The sequence below is a fragment of the Lentinus tigrinus genome (genome assembly GCF_003813185.1).
Source record: "Lentinus tigrinus ALCF2SS1-7 unplaced genomic scaffold L226scaffold_39, whole genome shotgun sequence".
NCBI classification, from domain to species: domain Eukaryota; kingdom Fungi; phylum Basidiomycota; class Agaricomycetes; order Polyporales; family Polyporaceae; genus Lentinus; species Lentinus tigrinus.
The window spans coordinates 270,823-282,889 of NW_027137948.1; the positions used below are offsets into that span (position 1 = coordinate 270,823).

The 12,067-nt window shown below is 57.1% G+C and overlaps 4 protein-coding genes across 4 annotated transcripts; 2 read left to right on the forward strand and 2 right to left on the reverse strand.

Annotated features, from left to right (window-relative positions):
* Nucleotides 1-374: 374 nt before the first annotated feature.
* On the forward strand, nucleotides 375-671 carry L226DRAFT_470526 (uncharacterized protein; the record flags this gene model as incomplete). The annotated part of the gene is made up of 1 exon (XM_067676311.1): nucleotides 375-671. One exon carries the CDS (start codon nucleotides 375-377, stop codon nucleotides 669-671), a length of 297 nt encoding a protein of 98 aa, XP_067530853.1.
* Nucleotides 672-1,322: 651 nt separating this feature from the next.
* On the reverse strand, nucleotides 1,323-2,896 carry L226DRAFT_574989 (uncharacterized protein; the record flags this gene model as incomplete). Its single annotated transcript, XM_067685137.1, has 5 exons — nucleotides 1,323-1,608; nucleotides 1,721-1,956; nucleotides 2,027-2,209; nucleotides 2,274-2,652; nucleotides 2,712-2,896. 5 exons carry the CDS (start codon nucleotides 2,894-2,896, stop codon nucleotides 1,323-1,325), a joined length of 1,269 nt encoding a protein of 422 aa, XP_067530854.1.
* A 654-nt stretch (nucleotides 2,897-3,550) lies between these two features.
* Nucleotides 3,551-4,798, forward strand: L226DRAFT_616325 (uncharacterized protein; the record flags this gene model as incomplete). The annotated part of the gene is made up of 2 exons (XM_067686891.1): nucleotides 3,551-3,812; nucleotides 3,866-4,798. The coding sequence occupies 2 exons, from the start codon at nucleotides 3,551-3,553 to the stop codon at nucleotides 4,735-4,737; spliced, it is 1,134 nt and encodes a 377-aa protein (XP_067530855.1). The 3' UTR covers nucleotides 4,738-4,798.
* A 1,469-nt stretch (nucleotides 4,799-6,267) lies between these two features.
* Nucleotides 6,268-11,738, reverse strand: L226DRAFT_526121 (uncharacterized protein; the record flags this gene model as incomplete). The annotated part of the gene is made up of 26 exons (XM_067679032.1): nucleotides 6,268-6,293; nucleotides 6,353-6,413; nucleotides 6,467-6,523; nucleotides 6,717-6,752; nucleotides 7,175-7,226; nucleotides 7,372-7,435; nucleotides 7,532-7,612; nucleotides 7,775-7,803; nucleotides 7,944-8,178; nucleotides 8,242-8,403; nucleotides 8,455-8,540; nucleotides 8,596-8,693; nucleotides 8,793-8,845; nucleotides 9,142-9,357; nucleotides 9,379-9,694; nucleotides 9,745-9,960; nucleotides 10,010-10,108; nucleotides 10,486-10,688; nucleotides 10,751-10,778; nucleotides 10,934-11,001; nucleotides 11,043-11,079; nucleotides 11,123-11,264; nucleotides 11,313-11,359; nucleotides 11,409-11,525; nucleotides 11,579-11,647; nucleotides 11,703-11,738. 26 exons carry the CDS (start codon nucleotides 11,736-11,738, stop codon nucleotides 6,268-6,270), a joined length of 2,634 nt encoding a protein of 877 aa, XP_067530856.1.
* Between the last annotated feature and the right edge of the window lie 329 nt (nucleotides 11,739-12,067).

The following is a 12,067-nucleotide window of genomic DNA, read 5'->3' on the forward strand; positions in this document are numbered from 1 at the left end:
ACAAGTAGGATAGTACCATGAATCCAGTACACTTTAGCTGTGCTCTAAGTTACATGGTTTGTCTGTCTCGCAGGACCGGTCCCCACGAGACACAGCCGGTGCCTAGACAATCTGTCAGAATCGACATCGATATCCGTAAGTTATGCATTGATGTTGATATACATCGCATCGCTTCGCGAAAACCCGCTCGTAATGCAAGCGCGCATGTTGACTTTTTACCACCACCTCGAGCATCCCCTTGCGTCGCCGATACCAACCGTTGATGGTACGGTGAATGCACTCTACTGTTAATTCCAAAGTACCTGGCGTCTTGGACGCGGTCAGTTTCCCAGATATACGAACAGTATGACGGCACTGACACGTCACTTTGCAGGATGTGGTTCCTGAGGACTGATCGTGCAGAGCTTGTTTACCACAATAGCTCTGAAGGCATCGTGTATGCGATCCTCTCCCACGTATGGGGTCCTTTCGAGCAGTCTTTTCAGGACATACAGGAGCTACACCGCCGCCATGGCCGCTTTTCATCCTCAAACCCAACTACCACGGTCCCCGGGGACAACCCACGCTCTCATGCCGAAGCAAAGATCCGCAACTTCTGCGTCTACGCCGAGGCCGCTGGATACGAGTGGGTGTGGATCGACACCTGCTGCATCGACAAGTCGAGCAGGTAGTAATTACAACGACCATTGCAATGTCCCGGTATAATAACCGCCCGGGCATTGCAATGTCCCGGGTTTCAGAAAATCCCGTTTTCCCGCCCCATTTCTGCACGCAAGCTGCCCAGATTCAGCCTGCGGAGTGCGACATGGCGTCCACGTACCTAGGCACACTTCGTTGCGGCGTACGGACACCCTCAGCATAGCTCGTTCTCGAGCCCCGCGCAGGTGTCGAAGCGCCTGCGTGAGCTTAGGCGCTCAAACGAAAGGTCGGCGAAAACACATTTGCACAGCGGTGTGTTCGAACCCGCGCTGTGCGACTCGCAAAAATGCGGCGGCAGCTACACTAGCCACTTCGCCACCAGAACTACAGTTTCAGGTGCAGTCGTTCGTAGATGTAGGCCCATTAGGGCTCCACCGGTGTTTCACGTCGGCGTCCTAAATGTACAGTCCGGCCTCCAAGTGTCCGAACTCTTGGACACCGGTTGTCCTAAGTGATCGGCTCCCCGGTTCAATGTTTACTAATGTCAATCCCGCGCTATGTACAGTTCCGTTCATCGTCTACTTATGCGCCTCTTGCACCCTGTCTCAGATCGCATGCCAAACATGTAGTATCATATATCTTACAATACATCGGTGGTACGCCTGATGATTCCTTCCTTTATCTCACCGGAGCACTTCGTCGCGTAGCAGCTGCCCACACAAACGCTGGAGCATGTCCTCGATGCGTTGTTGGGACTGCTCGATCTCGATCATCGTGCCCGCAAGCCCTTCCTGCCGTTTAACTAATTCAGCCATTTCCGCCTCCACACGTTCCACCCGGCCCTCCAAGGCACTTTGCGCTGAGGGTGCTTGGCTACGACCAAGTGGGATGTCCGCGGTGACATGCGATCCAGCAGGAACAGGAGAGAACGTAAGTGTGCTGGCCGCTGTCGCTGGTCGAGAAATCCATCTACCATCAGGGTCATATATCATCGGGGCTGTATCAGAACTCACCCAGAAATTTGCACGTTTCCACGTTCCATTCGCAATGCATATGTCCCTCGCGCGAACAGCGCACGCACCCCCACATCGCCTCATGGCTCTGAAGGCAGAGCACGCCGGTGTTAACGCACGGAGTACACGGCGTGGCCCTTATGGTCTTCAGGGCCGTCTCGAGGCCCGCGGGGTATTCTTCGGCCCGGAATCCTGCTGGGTACACAATTACCTCCAGGCCATCGATGGTGCCAAGTTCGATCGCGGCCGCCTCAAGCCTCCGCGGGCTAATAGAGGGCTTTTGCGGCGGATATGCGTTAGGGTACTTGCGAAGGATAAATGCTACAACATCGAGGTCAGTCATCACCTCGACATGGTGGAGGAAAACAGCCTACTCGTTGCCACCTCCCAGTCACAGCGACGAAGGCCCTCTTGCAGACATCGCCGGCACCCCCACGACGCGCCATCGTGCTGCTCACAGGGCAAATGACCCATCGCACATGCACCGCAATCGTGCGACCGGATAGGCACCAACCGCTCCTCGAAATCCCGTGGGTATAGCTCACGTCGAAGGCCCGCTGGAAGTCGGATCGTATCCGCGGTCAGGACCGACGGACACTTGGACGGGTATTGCACACTCACCTCTTCATCAGAGGCAGGCGACGGGTATTGCACACTCACCTCTTCATCAGAGGCAGGCGCTCCAGGATCTTCATCCATGCGACTGTCGCCAGGCGTTTCGCCTTCATCCGAGGTCGATGGTAAAAATAGCGGCGTTTTGCCCCGAGCCTCACGCACAGGCTTAACCGCAGGACCACCCAGGAGAGGCGGAAGACTCACCAGCCATTCCCCCACAGATCCTGTTGGTCCCACAGAAGGTACACGCTGGACCGCGCACGACGGCACTACGTCCTGCGGAGAGTTTGGGTCCGATGTTCCGATGGATGCGGCAGAGCACGCTGGCGAGGACCCCTCGGTAGAAGGATATAACAGATCGTCGAGCAGATCTTCAGGGTGGTCGCTAGTTTTGGCACATGTGAGCAAGGTCGGTATACAATACCAGGTTTTTGCTGCACTCACCGTTCAGCCATGTTAGACAGCACGCCCTCACCGGTCATCTCCAGAGTATTACCGCGCACGCAGGAGTCGAATTGGTGCCGAGGCAAGCAAAGTGTAGGACTCTCGCCAGCAGTCTCACGGTGGTAGGAAGTGGAGGGTAGATTTGCTCCGGGGATGATGGCGGTCGCCCGTTGTCCAACGTCCATGTGATCTAATTCCTCTATCTGCAGTGTTATCTACGTCATACATATAGACGCCGGTCGATTCATCCGTCCCGGATACGTCCGATTATTTCGGATATGCAACACTGGCTGGCCTGAAGGCCTGAAGCTTCCGCCTGTGATCACTGCTCACTCAACTCTTTCGCTCTCTCCTGGGTTCCTCCCATATCTCTTCCTATCGAGGTCCAGCTTCATCACCGGGCGGACGCACTTCTGCGCGAAGACATCCACGCTTAGCACGCGCACCCCCAGGTGAGCACCTCCGGCGCATCGGTGGACGTGCAGTCCCGCAGTCAGATTATCTGGAGTGCAGTAAGGCTTCTGCCATTCGGTCTAGGGCAGTGGGGGGCGTAGCACTGGACTATCTTGTCTGGCTACAATGCAGCCCACACCGAAGCCCTACTGGCACTCTGAGAAGACGCATTCTGCAGAAGACGGACTCTTCAGGGCACCATCGGTCGATGCCAAAAGATCGGAGTTTATGCTCCCTCCCAAGCGCAGCACATCACAAGCCATACCTTCGCTTGACACAAGGTGCTTCACTCAAGCGCAAGCGACACTTGAGTCTTTGCGTTGTTTGCCTAACACCCGTCCACTCCCCCAGGAGCTATAAACGTGCCGCACCAGCCCAGGTGTGAGATGCCCAGTCGCGGCGTCCTCCTCCGTGCCTGCGTTCATGGGCCGTATGGCTCGTCCGTCCGGGCATCGTGGGGATCGTATTCTACCGTGCTTATCGTCGCGGGAGGCTCCGGCGTCAGTTACGCGCTGTCCGTTCTGCAGTATATCTGTCTCTGCCTAGCGGGACGCAACGGGAGGTTCCTGGGTGGGCAGTCAGGCGGATACGGCCATCCTAACTTCAAGACCACCCGCGTGCGGTTTGTATGGCTCGTACGCGAGTTCGGTATGTTGTCACCGTTGCCGCAGATGCATTGCTCTCGGCTCATTCATTTATAGGTCCCATTCAGTGGTGTGCGTCCGTTCTTCGGAGATGCATGGACCTCCTGCCGGGCCCCGAGTTGCAGATTGACATATTCGTGACGAACGTCAAGCCCGTGGCAGCCAGGCGCAGTTCAACCTCTCTCTCAAGCAGGAGGGTCGGTCACGGCGTGCGATCTCGCGCAGGATGTCTACGGCCTTGTTCGCGAAGCAGGAGCTCCTCCACCGCGCGTCGCAACTTTGACGGGACCAACTCGACAGTCCACCTCGTCAACAAGCGCGCGTCGCTCCCACCCATCGATACCAACGCGCCACCGTCAATACGTCCGCCAAGCGTGGATGGGCCAAGCTCACAACGCCCGAGTGTGGACATCGCGTCCGTCCGCCCAGGCGACTCGCGTCGCGGCAACGTCCAGGGCCAACAGACACCATGGACGCCGTCACCACTGACGCCTAACAACGCCGCCCGGCTCATCTCCCCTGACTCCTCCTCGAGCGACCTCAGGCGGGAGCTCCCGGCGCTGCACACGCGCAACATCTCCAATGCGCCGACCAACCTGGACCCGAAGCGGTTCTCGGCGCTGTCGGAGCGGTCGCTCATGCAGACGCCGATCACGCCGCGGTCAATGTCGCGGCTGAGCCAGTGGACGGACACGGACAGCTTCGCGGCGCTGGTGCCGCGGGGCGACGTCGACACCGTGCGGGAGCAGCTGCGGCTTGTGCTGTGCGCAAAGGAAGTGGAGGATGTAGGCATTATGGCGGAGCACGCGCGGCCGGGGAAGCCGAAGCTCGAGCGTATTCTGGCGGATGAGGTCGACAGGGCCAAGGGCGCGCTCGCTGTTGCTTGTGAGTCTTCTCCTTCCCCACCTTTCGAGCACTCCCCTCTGTGAGGGGTTTCTTGGGTATGTTCTGTTGGACTGACGCTGGAATGTGAATGTTAGGTTGTGGCCCACTGTCCCGCCTCATCGCCCAGCTGCAGCCCACTATGGACTCGACGCGTACGGTTGGCACCGTCGCACTCGCACACATACCCGGATATATTCAGCGACCTGTATACAGCGTTGTACATAGTTTACCACCCCCCCTATCTATTGTCTCCGCGCTCCACAGCAGTGTCCGCAGTCCCCACGTGTGTTCTTGTTCCTGGCCCCGAAACAAAGTCCCCGCCATCCCCGAGCCCGTCTTCTTGTGACCTGACTTGGTCATTGGGTCCGCTCGCACACGGACGTTCGTGTTCTTGTATCGGTCCTTGCGTGAGCGTCCGTGGGCAAGAGTGTGCCGGCCAGACGTCGGTGCTAGACCCACCGCCACAACCACTCATATCTCGCATCGGCGCGGCATGCCGCCCTCTCCTCTGCCCAGTTTGCTTGTCATGACGAATCTACAAACAAATGACCGACCTCCTCCGGCAGCTTGCTACGTCCCCACTTGTAATTGCGCGTGCCAGGGCCACAAACTCTCGCGTAACCATCTCTCTCGCATTCAACGAACATCGCTCCGGCGGTCATTCTCCAATGCTCACACGCAGGAGCTGTCATGATTCGAGCGCAACAGGCGATCCACACTCACGCGGGAAGTCTCGCACCATTCCCGAGGGAATGCAAGCCTTGCCCGCCGTAGGCAATTCTAAGACGCAATTCGCCCGAACACATACGGGACAGCCACACGCTGTCACGGCACATCTTCGCACTTACACACTATCAAGAAAAGCCATTTGGGGAAGAGGCGCACCCATGCACGCATATAAAACAGAGCTCTGGGAGTACGTACCTCAGCCACCCTCGTCCACTCTCTCTCATCCTCATCCATCGGCCCATAGCTTGTCGACGTGCCGTTCTCCTCCTCTTCCCCATCAATCTCGTCACTCTTGCTTCCTGCCCGCTCTTTATCCTTCCCGTCATTATCCAACGCCTTCTGACTGGCAGGTGCAAGTGGTACCATTGCATATTCCCTCCTTGTCCAGCCCCCGATACAAGCTCGCCGCAGGTGTTCATTGTGCCGCGCGTCGTGCCCGCTTGCAACCAGTCGCCGGGTGTATCAGCATGTAGGTGCGACAGTAAGGGTACCAGAATGTCAGTGCAGGATCTAGGTGAGGCGACTAGTACCCCAGCGCTCGCAGCCCATCTCAAGCCATCGCGCGCGACGCCATGTGTGTTTTCCGACCTCTTCGGAAATCTCGGAAAAGCGGTCAGGTCGACCCCACTGCGGGGTGCCGGCGGTCAGGCTATAACATTGGCTCGATCGACTTCAATATCAATCGCGCTCTCCCTTTCCGCATCTGGCATAATGATCGCGCCCACAGATCTGGTACGTTGACAAGTGTACGTTCCAACAACATCTGCCCTATTTTGCCCTCGTTCCACGCTGTCGCTGCTCGTGCTATTTCTTGGCTGCGCTGAATGTGGACTCGTTCCAGCCCATCACGCACCGTAGATACATCCTCCAGCTTGGTGTTCGACAGCGGATTAGTTTAAGCAGGCCGCTGTCGCTAGATCTTATACGTACTTTGCTTGCACACGAACCCCCGCAACTCCCCTAGAACCATCACGTCCATGCTGAATGCGTCCTGGTCAGCAAGGAGTGCCGATTAGAGGTTCAATCGGTAAAGTTGTTACTTACCGGCTGGTAGTTGAACAGGCGGGCACCTTTGGGAGGTACAAGGGCTCCGCTCGGATGCTGGCGGAATCCTCGCGCAGTCAGAACCTTCACATCCTTTAGCCGTCATGCCCGGTATGAAACATCCTATTACATGCCTTTGCAAATTCTTCATACTTCACGGCGCACCGTTCGTTGTCGTATTCAGCCAACACAGACTCCAATATCTAGCCCTCATGAGCAAGTGCCGACGAGACACACGCGTATCACTCACCAGGTACTCGTGCCTCGGGATCTTGACAGCCCTCATCTATGGATTTGCCGTGTTTGTCCTCAGAGATGCAGGCCGTCGTCTTGTCTCGTGGTCAAGGTCCGTTTGTGACCCGTGTGGACATGCCGCCCCATCACGCATCGCGCAGTCACAGTAGCCAGCCGTGACCTGCACTACCAATCTCGCCCACCGCTTGCTATTGCCGCAGTGCTCCGGTCCTCGCCACTCGTTCAAGCGCCCCTCTCCTCCATGTTTACATAGTTGCCATTGATGCACGCGTTGGTCCTCGAAGATATCGTCGTTGATATGAGTTCGAGGTCTGCCGCCTCGCGACTGCTGTCTTGGAAAACCAGGTTAAAAACGTAGGAACCGTCCAGATGCCTGTATCGGCTCCAACGCCCGTCATGGACGTACCCCACCTGCCAGGACCACTGGCTCTATCTCTCTCCAACAGGACCTACCTCGCCCCCAAATTCTGCCTTCAACGACCTCATCGTGGCCATTGTCAGACCCCTACTCGTGCACTTGCGATGCAAGCTCGCACATGCGACGAACAGCACGCACCCTCCAGCCAACTCCGTTCATCCCGCAACGTCAGCAGTCATCCGGTCGCCGTCAGCCGGTGCGTCTCGATCGTTTCCTTGGTGCCCTCCCATACCTCCTAGCACCGCGCATCCTGGTCTTGTTGTTTCGGCCATTGTTATACCATTTGCGCGTTGCATCTTCGGTGAGTCTGCAAGCATCCAACCCCGTTATGTTTCACCACGTTTGACCACATCAATTACGCGCACTGTACATACTCCGACCGAGCCACACACTTCGCAGCCCAGCAGCCCCGCCGCTCCCTATGCAGCTCTCTGCGCGCGCCATGATCAGCTTGATGGAATCCCAGACGGCCTCTTGAAACGATGTTCTTCAAGCGTCAGACGCCACCCGCAGACGTGGACTATTTGCCGCAGTCGGGACACCAGCGTTCAGCCTCGTTGCTCCGGTGTCTTCGCGCTCTTCAAGCTAAACTTCGTCCTCTTCCAGCGCAGGGGAGTCCGGCAGGGCGGACACACCCACGAGCATGCTACACTCAACCTGCAGACTGCGCCCCGATCACCCACAGAGCATGAACGAAACGGAAAGATACGGAGATATGTCTCCAGCTCTCCTCCCTTTCGCTTCCGGGGGCTGTCGCCCTCTGTAGCCTCTCAGCTCGTTCGCGTGCGCGGGCACAGTGCGTACATGCGAGCTAGTATGAGTTGCGGGGGTCGGGGTCGCGACACGGACACCGGGGATGGCACATTCGCGGTGTCTCTGGCTCGTCTCCGTGTCGACATGATCAAGATGGGCAGATGCATTTTGAGGCTCGTCTCCCGCCAGTCTTCACGCTCTTGCTGGTATCCAGTCAACTCGGCTCCATTCGTGACGACAAGAATATGATCGTGCAGCGTCTCCTGGCTCAGCTTCGGATACGCCGCTGAGCTCTCCTTAGCATGCGTAAGATGAGGATACTAGTGTCATTGAATGGGATCGAACCTACCGTTCATCGAGCCAAGGCCCTCTCTTGGCACCATCTTGAAGTTGATGCTTTGATTGCCGTACTCGGCGTCGACGACGTGCGACTGCTTGACTGCGCAGAACTTCTCTGGGACGACGCCGTTGAAGTCGACGAAGGCCGTCGTGATCGTATTGCGCAGGGTGTCTCAAGGAGCAGCAAAGCGAGCGGCGAAGGATCCCCTACATGGACAACCACCTGTATTCCACATGCTGCGCATCCTCAAGGTAGCCATATCGTTCAAGGCCGACCCAAGCCATAATTTGGTGCCGGGGCCAAGCATACTTGAATGCGGGACGATCAGTCAGGATTTTGCAAAAAAGACAGACCAAGACTTACGGGTAGTCCCACTGACGCTTCGGCCGATCGAGCGATAACTTGCCGCGCCACTCCTCCTTTCCAGAGAGGAGACCGGCACGCACCTCGAACTTCTTGGGCTACTGCGAGCTGCATGGAAATGTTCAGCCGAGACACGAAGGAGGAAAAAGCCGCGAGAACGCACATGAGCTTCCAGCACTGGCTCCTCGCTCACGCACCCAGCCCAGAGCGTCCAGAACGCGGTCACACTCTCGTACCAGCTCTACTTCGCCTGCACGGGGTCGTAGTCAAAGTACAGCGCCTTGCACTCGTTCCAGCAGGACTTGTCGTTTACGCCCTGGCGCCACTTTGCGCGCTGGAACCACTCGTCGCTCTTCTGCAGACGGCTCTTCGGGCCCTCCCACCTGCTCTTTTCCGCATACGACTCCGGGCACCGGGGGAATGGTGTGAGCAAAAAGTTCTCGTCCAGCTCCAGCTCATCGTCGTCGACCTCCCAGATCGCCGTCCCGATGTCCACCTCGTACTTGTACAGGATCACCTAAATATCGATCGTCCCCAGGTTCGCACAGCGCTTCTCCAACCGATACGTCGTGTCGTGCCCGGACTCGCGCTCGCGGTCCGTGTGGTCGTGCAGGAAGTACTCGTCCAGCGCGGCCTCCTTGATCGACTCGTGGTTGTATCGCTCGCAGAACTCCAGCACGCAGAGCCCGTGCTTCGCGGCGTACGGCTCGAGGATGTGCGTGAGGTGCCTAGCCTCCGTTTCGGCAGGGGTACCAAGACCATCTGGACGCAAGCGTCAGAGACCCGTCTTTGGGTCCATCCGGGGCTCGGCGTCCCAGATGGTGTGGCATTCCTTGATCGCGGCCTTAATGGCGTGCTTCAGCCACTTGCAATTCACCTCCATGTCTGAACGGTCGAGCTGATTGTAGATCTGAAGGGCCATGTCGGTGAGGAAGGGTGGATGTGTGCGGGACAGGTAGTACATTCGAGAAACGTTCAAGATCTTCTTGCCCCAATGCTTGATCTCAAAGATGAAGTCGTCGACCATACCGTTGGCCATGTTGACATAGTCGTCAACCAGCAGACCAAGCCCGATCAAGTACCAATCCCAGTTGTACAGCTGATATTCTCATCAGTATGGTATATACCCCGATGATTTCCGTCACCTACCTCGTTCAACCGCGCGCTTCGGTCCATGAAGGGAATGCCTTTCAACGTCTTACCACCCTTGCTATCATTCACCTCCTGCATCCCAACAGCCAAGACACCCACATTGTGGTTGAGGCTCTTCACGAAGACGGGATCATCAGGGACCTGTGGAAGGACCTGCACGTCCAGGTTCAGATCCGGCTTCTCCTTCGCAACCGTTGTAGTGCCACTTCGCGGCTGCAAAATGGTGAGTTACAAAAGCGCAGGCGTCACGCCAGTCACTCACCCAGGGCTTTCTCGCTAACCAAAACCCAATTCGCGTATACAATGACTGCGCGAGGGATCGTTCGAGGTGTTGCTGTGATAGTTGGAGGACACACCAGGTCTTGACAGCACTCATCCAGTAAACAGCGAGTCAACAGATACTGGCTGCCAGAAACAAGCCAGAAGAAGCGGTTCAAGACCCCCCTTTCGCCCGCCTGCTTGCGCCGAGAACTCAGTGCGCCATTGTCCAACCCCACTTGCGCGCAGCCACAGCGTACAATCCAGCAAGACCTTTCCCTGGGCCGTCGGTTCGACGTGGACAGTCGGCCTTCGTCGTGTTCAGTGGCCATAGAGAACGAGTCGATCACGTCTTACCGCCGTGCAGGGCACGCATCTCGCCGTGCTCGTCTTAGAGCTCGTCGCGTTTGACGAGTTTGCAGTAGTGGTGGCGACTGCAGACAACTAGTGAAGAACGACCGAAGATGAGGAGAGAAGAACGATCGACGAGGACGAGTCGATGTCCACGGTCCAGGACCATGCGAGGGCTATTGACGACCAGCAGACAGCAACGACTGAACCAGCGGTGTTGCGAGTCCTCGACGGCTTAGCGGTGGTAGAGTGTACAGACGCCGATGGCGATGCCACCGCGCCCGACGAGGCCAAGAGGGTGAGCCTCGCAGGGCCACCGCATATCTCGTTCTCTGTATATATTGTCAGCATAGCGTTACACGTACACCGAGGCGACCAATGTAGCGGCACTCACCGTCGTTGTCCGCGGACTCCTCTGATAGCTCTCACCGAGTTTTATGCGTAGAACATGTTAGCACCATATTCATGATATCCACGCTTCAAATGAACGTACACATTGCCCATCCCATCCCTGTCCTCGCGCGTTCTCCCCAGCTGCAAACTTCTGTGCGCACCTTCTAAGTCATGTGATACTCACGTCCCGGCACCCGATCAAGTCGGGCCGCCGGAGATTTTTCCGCCTTTTTCGGAACGTCCCAGCAAAGTCTAAAGCGTCGATCGAGATGTCGATCGATCCATTCGCGTACAAAATGTGGGGTAACCGTACTCTTTCCCATCTGTAGTCTACTGTCGCATGCAATACATCTTATCCCGCGTGATTCTCGACTTGCTGCGCCTCCTCGGCCACCGGGGCCTCCTCAGGCTCAACCGGGGCCGCCTCAGGCTCAACCGGGGGCACCTCAGGCTCAACCGGCCTGCCAAAGAGCATAATGTGAAGGTCAAAATGCTCGTTGAGTCGCGTCGCGAGGCTAAAAACCGCATTAGGGCCGTTTCAATTCAGTAGTTGTTTCACCTACTCTGTTTGGTCTTTGGGCCAGAAGCACCTCTCGCGATTGCCGTGAGGCTATGGACATTTCAGTAACAACCTCATCGTAATTGTAAACCCTCCATACCTTGTCGAGCTTCATCACCAGAGTGCCCATGTGCGCTGGGGCCCAGAGCCCCCGCACCGAACCCGACCGCTTGCCGCCCGGGCCATATGAGAAGCCCAGCGCTCCCATCGCCTGGCTCTAGTCAGCCATGATGCTGCCTAAGAACACGTTCGATGCATAACAACACGCACATGAATGAAATCATCCCAATCAATCCTCCTGCGCGGCTCACCGTCCACTTTGTAGATCGAAGCAAACACCTACATATGTTGTGTACAATGAGTGGGTGTCCCAGCGGTAGTTTCGCTCACTTACCGCCCAGTCCCGCTTCTTCAAAGAGGCCATCGCCATTGTAGCACAACGTCGCCGACCGGTGTCTCTGCCGCAGCCAACGACAAGGTATGAACAGCAGTGATGAAAGAATGTGAGAGGTAGTAATGCAAGTGGTGAGTCTGCAGGTGCACGTAGGTTCGTCCGAATGGGTTGAGACCCAAACGCTCGGTACTTCCACAGCACCTTCTGCTTCGACCTGCCATGCGACTCCCATCCACTTCCTGGTTCTTCTACTGCTTACCCAATCAATACGCACCTCCTCTGCCAGCTTGTCATTGTCATACCACCCTCCCGCACACCCGCATATCCCCCCGGGCTCACCCTGCAGCCAATTACCCCACTGCTCC